We start from the raw sequence: 11,549 nt of genomic DNA, 5'->3' as shown, positions 1-11,549 counted from the left end.
CGCAGCACACTGGTTAAAAATCACTGTATTAGTGTTACTGGTACTAAACATAAGAACAAAATATGCAGTTATCAGCACAATTCTTGATTAATGGAATCTTCTCAGAAATATGTGAGATAACTGTGAACATAGGCTTTTATTTTTATGTAAATTTCTAAACAACTGTAGTTATGTAGGAGAAAAATTCACACTTAAGTTAAGCTATAGTATTTAAAGAGTGTCTTCAACATCACAAATCACTAGGGAAATGCAAGTCAAAATAACAATGAGATACCACTCTATGCCTATTAGGATGCCTATTATAAAACAAAACAAAAACCAGAAAATAATAAGTGTTGATGAGGATGAGGAAACTGGAAACCTTGTGTATTTCAGATGGGAGTGTGAAATGGTATCTCTGTAATAAAAAACAGTATGATAGTTCCTAAAAATATATATATAGAACTATCATTTGAGCTCTGGCTGGTGTGGTTCAGTTGGTTGGAGTATCACACCATAGACCGAAAGGTTATAGGTTCAATTCCCAGTTGGGGCACATGCCTGGGTTGCAGGTTCAATTTTATTCTATATCAGACACAACTGATATTCTCTCACATCAATGTTTCTCTCTCCCCTTTCCTCTCTCTCTGGAATTGATAAATATATCCTCACGGTGAGGACCAAAAAAAGAATTACCATTTGATCCAACAATTCCACTTCTGGGTGTATACCCCAAAACCCTGAAAGCAGAGACTGGAACAGGCATCTGTGTGCCTGTTGCAGAGCAACAGTATTGACATAGCGAAAAGGTAAAACCAGCCCAGATGACTATGGACCGTGAATGGGTCAACAAAATGTGGTGTACACACCCAGTAAACTATTATTTTTCCTTGAAAAGGAAAAAATTCTGACACATGCTACAACGTGGATGAATCTTGAGGATTATAGGATTATGATAAATGAAATCAGTTAGACAAATGGGAAAGAACAAATAATCACATTTGAGTTACGTGGATATTTCAAGTAGTTTAATTCATAGAAAGCAGAGTGGCAGTTGCCAGGGACAGAGGGAGGCAGAAACGGGGAGCTAGTGTTCAGTGGGTGTGTGGTTTCAGCGTTGGAAGATGACACAGTTCTGTGACGGATGGTGGTGACAGCTGGACAACGGTGTGGATGAATGTATTTAGCACTACTGAACTGCACACTCACATGGTTAATTTTCTGTTATGTATACTTTACCACAATAAAAAAGAGGTCAATATCAGTGAATATTTGTTCAGGCAAGAATATCAATTAGATGGGTATTATGCAATTGGAGTATCATCAATTAAATTATAACAAAGTGCTCATAATTTAAGTTTTTCTTTTGTAACTCAATGACAAGTGGATTGTTTTGAAAACTGTGAGAGAACACAATTCATACAGCTGATAGCTGCTGACTACAACTGTCTTCCCCTTTGGTGATTTGGAAGGAGGCATATTCCTGCCCCAGCTGTAGTTCCCCCATGGAGACCCCGCATACTCTCCAAATTCATCATGCTCGATAATCTGCCAGATCACTCCCAGGGCTTAATCTGCATGCCGATCATTCCCAAATCTGTGCCTCCATCCCAGAACTTCCACTGAATATCTTCACTCAGAGATAGATCATCATAGGAACCTCAAAATCAATATATGAAATGCAAACCCATCCTTTCTCCTCCTTCCTCCTTTCTCCTCCTCTCCAGGGCCCTCCTCTGGCACTCTCCTCAGCTATGAGCACCACCATGTCACTATTCAGCCAACCAAGCCCTAAACCCCAATCATTCCAGCTGACTTCTTCCTCTTTCTTATCATCCAATTCCAGTAAGGTATTGTATCTCCTTCCTTTTATCACTCCAATCCCTCCCCTATTACTACCTATGCTCAGGCTCTCTGCTTCCCCCATCCATCCCGTGCTGCTGCCAATGGGAACTTGCTCCTCCTGGCAGCCACTGGATTAAAATCTGCCATAGTCTCTTGCAAGATAACACCCAGAATGCTTAGCATGTAATGAGATCTGAATGATTCTGCACAGCTCTTGCTTCTGTGCACCTGTGGGCCACTCAAAGATCACTGTGCAAGTGCTCAGGAAATCTCAAACGAGTCCATAATAATCACCAGTTCTTGAATCTGCTCCCTATTTCCCCATTCTAGCCTGTTTTTTCAGCACTCCCTCCACACCCTCCACTCTAGCCGTGCTTCACTTCTTGTGGTTTGTCTGGGCAGGATAAGCCATTCCTGCCTCCCTTCTTCATGTAGGATTTAACTGACTAGAACCAAGCATCATCATGAGAGACCCTGAGCCAAATGTTTTATCCCACCAGGCTTCAGGCTCCTCATCCATAAAACAGGGTGACTATCTGCCTCACAAAACTGGAACAAGGATATAACGAGATGATACATGCAACAGCGGTTCGTAAACCATAAAAGTACCATAAAATGTTATTTTGTGATTCATCAAAGCCTGTCTCTAAGGCCACACCTGCAAAAAGCCTTTTTGTTTGCCTAAGTGGAAACCATCATCCTCTTCTTGGGACCCCCACCCCCACATGCACAGCCTGTAGACCCTCATGGTTTAATTTATCTAAGTTCGTGTCTCACGTCTGCAGACAGATCACAACCCCATGAAGCCCACACCCACTCCTTCTCTATGGGTTTAAATAAAGACCCAGGTAGGTCAAAGGTTTAGAGTCTTTCAAAGAGAAGCAACTTTTGATTTGAGGAGGTAGAGATGCAAAATTCCCAGTGGTGAAGTACCAGGGTATCTTATATTTGGGGTGTCACTCAGGATCATGGAGCAACTCCAGAGGCACGCATCCATCCAGCAACACCCTACTGCAAACTGGGATAACAGCGGCTGGCTCACCGCTGCCTCTCCTCCAGCATGGCCTGTGTCCAACGTGGCTGGTCAGTCATGAGCTCCGTCCCACTGAGCCTGGATGTGGAGGACAGTGCCAGAGGCTTTTCCAGTACAGCCCAGGTAGCCAACGACTTGTGGATCAATTTTAGCACAAGTGATAAAAACCACTTACCATCCTCTAAGCTCAGAGATGCCCCCAAACAGCTGGCCTAAAGTTACTACAGAGCAAAATAAATGGTTTTTAAAAAAGGGAGAGACCTCAGATCTGGCAAGTGGGTTGATGGGGTTTAGAGGGGCCATCAAACCCTGGGTGCCGGCTCAGGGCAGGCTGTTGTGAAGGCCAAAGCCCAGCCCATATTTTTGCAAAGAGATTTTGTCCCACGTTTTAAGGTCAGAGATTCCTTCGGAGGACGTGGGAGCCTAAGGGTCTTGGTTTCCTATGAAATGTCCCCACCTCAACTGGCTTCATGTCCTGCTGCTTGTGTCTTTAGGTTTCTCTTTCCCTTCCTAAAATGTCAGCTTGCTTTCCTCAACAAAGGGCTTACATGTAATTAAAAGAGATTATGCTTTCACAGGGGAAACTAGCCTCTAATCACCCAGAGAAGGGCACAGCACCCTGAGCTGGAGGTGCTTTGGCGTCATTTATGTCCATTGCTTCCCGTGAGCCTCAGCCATCCACGGAGGGCTCCGAGAGATCTGGTCTCCTGTGGTCACCAGCATGGGCTTTGTGAGGCAGATCCAGCTTTTGCTCTGGAAGAACTGGACCCTGCGTAAAAGACAAAAGGTAACAAGCGCAGCCTGGGGTCTCCAAGTGAGGTGTGGAGCAAATTCACAGGTGAAGAGAGCAGGGTGGGTGGGAGTGGGGAGAATGAGCAGTTGATGGGCTGGTTGCCACTTAGCACCGAAGCAATGGTTAACCATCTGGCTGCACTGTGAGCCTCTCGGTAAAGTGTCTGGCACAGAGAGACATGCATCTCTGTCCTGAGATGGACACTTTCCACCCACAGCTCAGCATGGTCACATTCAAGTCTTCTTTTGCCCTCCCTGACTATGAGCCCATTGCCCCTCCATCCCTCCCATCCCCTGGTTTTTAAATGTGCCAGTCCAGTCTCTGCACCCTTAAGCATCCATGCTGTATGGTGAGAAGAACCTAAGTCCCGAAGGGCAGGCTCAACAGAAAACCATACTCTGAGAGCATCCCAGCTCAGTAACACCGTATTTCATCAGTTCTACAGGGCACACTGGCTTTTCACATCTTCACATTTGTACAATCAAGTGACAGTTTAATTAGACACACTTGTTTCTTTTGTAGTGTGCAAAAAAAATTACAGTATATCTTAAAATTGATGGTGTTTTAGATCAAATGAATTGCAATGCCTTATCAACCATCACAGACATTCACTGGGCCTCTTCAGTGAGCAGCCGAGGGACTGGGCTGGACCAGGGGCTAAAAGCATAAGATGCAGACTCCACCCTGGACTCACTTCCAGCTTAGCTGGAAGAACATGAAGTATGTTTTGAGACCAAAACAATAAAAGTAGCTTAGGCCAAATATCCTCTGAGAAGTACAGGCAAGAGCCCCAGGAAATCAGACCATTGAATAGACTTCTAAGTTGTTTCTGGAAGGGGATAAAGAGTGAATCTATAACTCTAAGGAGAGATGCACTTTGCCACAGGCTTGCAGAGTCATGCCAATGTCAAATACTGAAAAATGACTAAAGAGCTGAAAGAGGAAGGTGGGAGGGGGCGAGAAGGGGGCAGGGCTGAACTTAGAAAGACGGGAGCCAGACAAGGAAGGAGGATGGGGAGGAACATCTACTGTGGGGAGGAAGACCATGGGTTTGCTCCCAGCGCTGATTCAAGAGGGATTTACATAGGCAGGACAGGGTTTTCCTGGGTGTTGGAAGAAAATGTGAGAGAAGAGAGGAGCCAATTGTGAAACATCTGGAGTGTCTCAGTAAGAAAGAATTTAATATAAAAATGTCTTTGCTAAGTACAAAGTTGGTAGCTGAGAGCGTAAAAGAGAACTCCAAGGTATCATGGAGGTAGCAATGGCAGGACACAGTTACAGCCGAGAGAACCAAGGGGAAAACAGGGAATTAAGACTTGGAAACAGCCTTGGCCTGGTGGCTAAGTTAGCCGGAGAGTCTTCCTGTACACTAAAAAGGTTGTGAGTTCAATCCCCAGTCAAGGTGAGTACAGGAGGCAAGCAACCGATGTTTCTCTCTCATCAGTGTTTCTCTCTCTCTCTCTCCATCTCTCTGAAATCAATAAAAAATATCCTTGCGTGAGGACAAAAAAAAGAGAGACCTGAAAACACAGAAGAGAGGCTGGTGGAGTTGAGACTCAGACCTACAAGGAAGGTGTGCAGGAGGCTGCTGCCGGGGTCTCAGTGCCTGGGCTCAGGTCCAGACCTGTGAGGAGGGAGCCCGGGCTGACTGGTGGGTTTGGACTGAGGGCCAACTGCTTAATAACAAACACAGAAAGGAGCAAGAGACACAATCCAGCCACATGCACAGATGGTTTTTTTCTGTGTGTGACTTAGACAGGATTTAGGGAGGCTGGAGGGGGAAGCCGAGTTAGAACCTGCTCATCTGTGGGAAACACCACTGTCCTCAGGCTGCTTTCCTTCGTCAAAACTGGTGTGATTCTTCAAATTCATGTTTCAGTTATTTGTTGCCCCCAAGCAACAGTAGTCAGAGACCCAACCCCTTGCTTCTAGAAGTTTCCCTTCTAGAATGAATACGGACAAAACTCAAACTAAGACCTATTCTTAAATTCATTCATGCATTCCTTCAATCCACAAATAATAATTGGCAGGCGCTGTGCCAGGTGCTGGGTGCACGATGGCAGCCAAGACAATCAGCCCACAGCCCCTGCCTGCACGAGAGCCTGTGGAGCACGCCGGGGAAGCCAGCGTGCCACTGTTTTCCCTCTTCTCTCTCTTTTCCATAACAAATTAAGGTTCTCACTTAATTTTATTCTCGATGTGCTCTTTGTGGCCAACAAAAAACATAACTGAGGACTATGGCTACTGGCCTGAAGTGCTTCTGCACAGCAAGCATGTTGCTGTTGCAGAGACGAACCCTATTTTCAAAGATAGGATTTGGCTAGGAGCTCCTGGCAGTCTCTGTTCCCTTTCCCTGGTGGGTTGGTGGGTGTCCCCTCTTCGGGGACTCTGTCCTCTCCACTCCTCTCAGAGGAGCGTGCTGACAACCCCTCTCCAGTGAGATGGGGCCCACCTGGTCGAGGACCTGGGCTGGACAATCTTCCAGGATGCACCTAGTCTGGGCTGACATTCCTTCGATGCCATCAAGATGGCCTGGTAATTGAAATCCCTTGTCTGATGTGCCTCCAGCCCTCTTCCCCACTGCTAACACATTCCAGGAATTTATAGGATGTCTGGGTAAGGATGGGAGCATCCTCCACAGCCCTCGGTATCTCTGAGAGGGGTGGTCCTGCCCTAAGCTTTTGGTCCTTCTGGAAGCTTCTGCCTCCACAAAATGGTGACTCTAAGAAAAAAAAGAAAAAGTACAGCACCTTCTGCCCATAACTTAGCTTCTAGGTTAATTTCTCAGACTTCCGTGATTTTGGGTGTTTACTATTATGAGCAAGAGCAAAAACAGACACCAAATTTCCCCATTCCTCCTCTCCTAATCCCTAAGGGCATAAGATAGAAATCTTTAGATATTTCTCCTTCCCTTTTTTCTTCCTCTGTTAACATTTATCAAGTGCAATATTACTAAGTGCCTGGCACTGTACTGTCACCTCATTTAAACCCTCACCTCATTTCCATGAGAGAGACACCACTGTTGTCCCCATGGGTACTGATGAGGTCACTGAGGCTTCAGAGAATGTTATTGACGGGCAAACGGGACCTGGGACTCCAGGCCAGGCAGGCATGGTTGTTACCCCACGCTGTCCCCACATATTAAGCCCTTTCAATAGGCTGGCCACGGAGACCACAAAAATAGTGTGTGGCCATCTCATTTTTCACCCCAACCAAGGCAGTTATGAGAGTGAAAGGGGGCAGCATTAACCTACTAACAACTGCATCAGAATGACAAATATAAACCAGCACTGGACTGGCAGACAGGGCTGTGTGGTTGCCCTACGCCTCCTATGCGGTGAGGTGAGTTAGACATCGCCCCTGCTCTCATGGAATTTGGCGCCAGGCGCAATTGCTAAGCAAGATGACGAGAGCAACAGTGGAGCAGAATGCAGCCCGGGGTGGGGAGTGAGGATGCGCTCTGGGATCTCAGAGGAGAAGCTGGCGTTGGCCCAGGTGAAAGAAGACCTCTCAAAAGACTTTATTGCTCAAACATATATTTTCAATGACAAGAGATCTCTGCACCATCCAGGACAAATGCACATCTGCCCATATTTGTGACAGGCCAGGCACTGGCCGGGAGGTTTTATAAAACTCATTAGATTTGTCTCCGGCTCCTGAGAGCTCACAACCTAAGGCCCCTCAGGGCATCGCCCAGTCCCCGCTTCCATGCCAGGGAAGGGTGTTTGGGGGAGGCCTGAGGACTGGTGAGAGTAGGGAGCTTATCGTTTCCAGGAACTGGGGACAGCTATGGCCCTTGGTCTCAGGCCTAGTATTAGGCAAGAAGAACCTGGCAGGTGCGGGACTGCTGGGCAGCCGGCTCCAAGTGCACCCAGGTCCTGGGTCAAATTCGTCCAGGCTAAGAATCCTGTCTGGGCTCTGGGTGCAACAGGGGAATCACATGGCTCATTTCAAGATCTGCTTACCCACTTTTAAATTGAAAACAGAGTAGGAGGGGGAAAATCCAATTGGCCAAGATTAAAAACTACAAGAACAACTCTGCCCTTCCCCGGGACCCCTCCTCCCCCATGTAGGTTGAGTGGTGGAGAGAGGGGGAGGGGAAGCAAAAAAGAGAACAAGGAAATACCAGTTTGGGGGGAAAAAATTTCCACCAGCCCCTTCTGAGTTCGGCTGGGCTTAATTAAAGCTACAGACATGTTTAAAGGGAAGGGGTGGGGGTAGCCAGAGCTGCTCTGAAAACATGCTTTTAATTACGCTGTGGAATTTCTCCCCAGGGTATGCCCTGCACAGTTGAGCATCAAGGACAGGGATGCCGCTCAGGGGCGGTGATGAGCAGGGTTCTGGGGGAGGGAGAAGTGGTTGTCGTGAGGACCTGCCAGGCAGGGAAAGAATTGCCAGTGATCTGTTTGCGGAGAGTGAAGTGTGAAATGCAGCCCCTCCAAAACAAACGTTCCCACAGTTAGAACAATAACAATGACATCCCCACAAATGTTTTTCAAAGGTTCCCAACCACTTCCTATGCCAGTGGTCCTCAGCCCCAGCTGCACATTGGGGTTACCTGAGAGGTGTGAGAAATCAAACTAATGTCCCGCAATCAGAGGTGCTGGTGGAAGTAATCTGGGCCAACTCCCTAAGCTCCCCACAGAACTCCAGGACACGGCCACGTGAGAACTGCAGACCTAGGCCAAGGACGCGGGGCACAGAGGGGCAGGGACGCAGGCAGAGAACAGCAGCCCTAAGTCTGAGATGAGGCGAAAAGGAGCACCTGCTAAGCCCCACTTGCCATAGGGCCAGGCAAAGAATGAAGGAGGAATGGAGAATTCTGATCTGGGCCCCCACTGATGGGAGGATATCAAATCACAATGCCTTGCAAAGTCCAGATACTTCAAAAACACAAGCAGGGGTGAGGGAGTGAGTGGATGAGAGAGTGTGTGACTCACACTGCAGACAGGGCTGAGATGCAGGAGCTCGGGCCTGGGAACCTTATCCCTGGGAAAGGTAGGCCAGGCTGCCTGACCCTGGCCCTGGTTCAAGCCCCCCAGCGTATGGAGCGGGGGACAGCTGGTGGTCAGTTTCTCAGGAAGCCGCATGCTTCCAAACCGGCAAATGAGCTGTTCTGAACCCAGAAAGGGGGAAAGGGAAGAAACACGAGCATGAGTGGAGGCCTGAGAGCTTGCAGATGATTTTAATTATATATCCTGGCTCTTCAGCTTTTGCGACATGTCATCACCTACAGTGTCCCTGTGGTCCTTGTGAGAGGTAAGAGTCAGTAACAAATGACTGGTGTTTATTGCACATTACCTTGGGTCAGATTCTGCCTTAGGGGTTTCATACGATGAATTCATTTCATCCTCATAGCTGCTCTGAGGGGCAGGTCCTGGCATCACCCCTCATGTTACAGATGAAACCCTGAGGCACTGAGAAGTTCAATAGGTGACCTAATGTCCTACAGCTAATGGGGAGCAAAACCAGGTGTAAACTTCAGTACTGGCACACTCTTAACCTTAGGTGTAAACTGTAGGACAAAACGGTCCCATGCCACAGATGAGAAAACTGAGATGCAGATATTAAGCACGTGCAAAAGTGATTCTTAACCCAGATCTGCCTATTCACAAACCAGCATCAATGCCTAACAAAGTGGACTCCTCCCAGATAGACTGGCTGCATGGAAAGAGGCTGCCTGACTTGATAGAAAGCCAAAGGTGCAGGCAGTTGTCTTAGGAAGAGTTAAATGTGCAGAACCTAGGCCGGTTGTCTCATTTCTTGGTAAAGACAGCAGGAACAACTTCGTTCATTGTTTGCACCCATCACTCACAATGCTAACTCGCCAGACTTGTTTCCCAACCTTAGCAACAGGGAAGGTGTGAAGCCGGTGCAGTTTGTTAAATCTGAATACCATTGGTGACCCTGAGCCTCTGTGTCCCCTTCAGCTTTCCCGGAGGAGCCCCCTAGGCCAGTCCTGACAAAGGCTCACTCATTTCGTATTTATCGGACACCTACTGTGAGCCTGGCCCTGTGCTGGGTGCTAGAATCACAGCAGTGACGAGGATAGATGTGGTCCCTGCCCTCAGGAGGCTTACAGCCAGTGAGAGGGGCACGTACCTGAAGGAGCAGTGAGTGACCCTGGCACACGATGAGCGATGAGACCGGAAGTGTGGGCTGCTGTGGGAACAGCTGGGCTGGGCTGGAAAGAGCAAAGGGTAAGCAGTGAGATGGGGTCACCAGGGGGGAGGCTCCATCCCTCTTCCCCTGATTTGCATACCCAGAAGGAACTACCACATTCCAATGGCTTTCAAGTGTGCTTGGGGTCAGTCCCTTTAACACTGGATGGGAATTGTTCAACCTTGGTGTTTTGCCTTCTTGTGGGAGAATGTGTAGGGGGAACCCTGAAAAATGAGTGCCTTAAGGAAAATCTATTATTCTTTCTTCTTCCCATCATATCTCGTGTTTCCTCTAACACATCCTCCCTAGACATATTTTGAGTAAAACATTTGTAATAAGTTGCAACACTATAATCACCACCTGCCCTAAACAGTTTTTGCTTTGTTTTCTTCAATGCATTTTCCTTTTTTCCTCATTGACTTACGTTATGATTTGTGCAGTGATAACTTTGTGGCCAGCAGACTTTACAGAGGGAAAAGAACAAACACTTGTGTGTACCTGGTATGATGTCCACAGTTCTGCTGACAGTTTAAGTACATTTTTTGAAAGGAACAACAAATGGTTAATGGTCATGCTAATAGCCTCTACCTGATCTATATATACTTAAGTCTCTATTCTTAGCCACCTGCTTAAGACTTTTCAATCGTATGCCTTTCCTTCCTAAGGTCTCTGGAACAGGGATTAGGTCAAAGAGCTATTATACCAGTTCACACCCTCTCTTCCTCCGGTCCCCCCACAATCCCATCCTCATGTGCCATGCCCCAGAGTGTAGGCTGCAACAACCCGCAAGTTCTTCTTCCTCTGGAGTCAAGAGTCCTTAAACTCGAAATTGAACCTAAATTTAAATACCAACTTTCAACCATATGCTCATAGCAGAAATGTCTCCCAGTTTTGTAAAAGCCCACAACAGCACACCCTGCTTTGTCTCTTTGAGCAGTGAGAAATTCTTAAAGGAAAAATATCGGTAAACTTAGGTTTCTGTTGACTTTGCTGTGGATCACAGTATTTCATAGAATCGTTTGCACATTCATTCCCTCATGGGTGACCATAGATGCAGAGTCTAGTGTGTGTTAAAAGGCAAGGCAGTGGGCATGAGCAGGGCATTGACCTGGAGACAGGAGACTGGATTTTGGTGCTGATGCCGTCACTGCTGATGTGACACTGCACCGTAGCCTGCCCTCCCTGGGCCTCTGTTTCCTTATCTGCAGGAGAGCTCATAATGAGGTCTTCACCACTTGCAGCATCAGCATTACAGGTGAAACCTGGTGGGGCTCACTGAACCAGGATCTGCTCATGTCACAGCAACATCCAAAAAGCATGGGAGCACACATCTCAATGATCCTTGATCAAAGTCCTGAATGCAGTTTTTTAAAATAGAGGTAACATGCCCTGGCTGGTGTGGCTCAGTGGATTGAGTGCTGGCCTGTGAATCAAAGAGTCGCTGGTTCGATTCCCAGTCAGGACACATATGCCTGAGTTGTGGTCCGGTCCCCAGTGCGGGGCATGAGAGAGGCAACCACACAGTGATGTTCCTTCCCCCTCTCTTTTTCCCTCCCTTCCCCTCTCTAAAAATAAGTAAATAAAATCTTTAAAATAAAATAGAGGCAACATGTAGCCCAGGTGGACACTATGTCTTGCCCGTCTAACATATCATAGTGGAGCTAGTATGGGAGAAGGGATAAAAAAAGGAAGTCCTTCAAGAAATATCCAAAGTCCCATTGCATAGACAGGTGCTGA

General features: G+C 47.2%; 1 protein-coding gene across 5 annotated transcripts in view; it reads left to right on the top strand.

Annotated features, from left to right (window-relative positions):
- The first annotated feature begins 3,488 nt into the window (after nt 1-3,488).
- The window catches only part of ABCA4 (ATP binding cassette subfamily A member 4), a 128,697-nt gene continuing 120,636 nt past the window's right edge, over nt 3,489-11,549 (top strand). For all 5 annotated transcript variants that reach the window (XM_036026444.1, XM_036026443.1, XM_028511498.2 and 2 more), the window contains exon 1: nt 3,489-3,644. In XM_036026444.1, the coding sequence (XP_035882337.1) occupies nt 3,579-3,644 (66 nt within the window). In that variant the 5' untranslated portion in view covers nt 3,489-3,578. The remainder of the gene's footprint in view (nt 3,645-11,549) is intronic.

The sequence above is a fragment of the Phyllostomus discolor genome, chromosome 5 (assembly GCF_004126475.2).
Source record: "Phyllostomus discolor isolate MPI-MPIP mPhyDis1 chromosome 5, mPhyDis1.pri.v3, whole genome shotgun sequence".
NCBI lineage: Eukaryota > Metazoa > Chordata > Mammalia > Chiroptera > Phyllostomidae > Phyllostomus > Phyllostomus discolor.
Note: the sequence above shows the minus strand (reverse complement) of the source record. Positions and strands in the feature narration are given on the sequence as shown.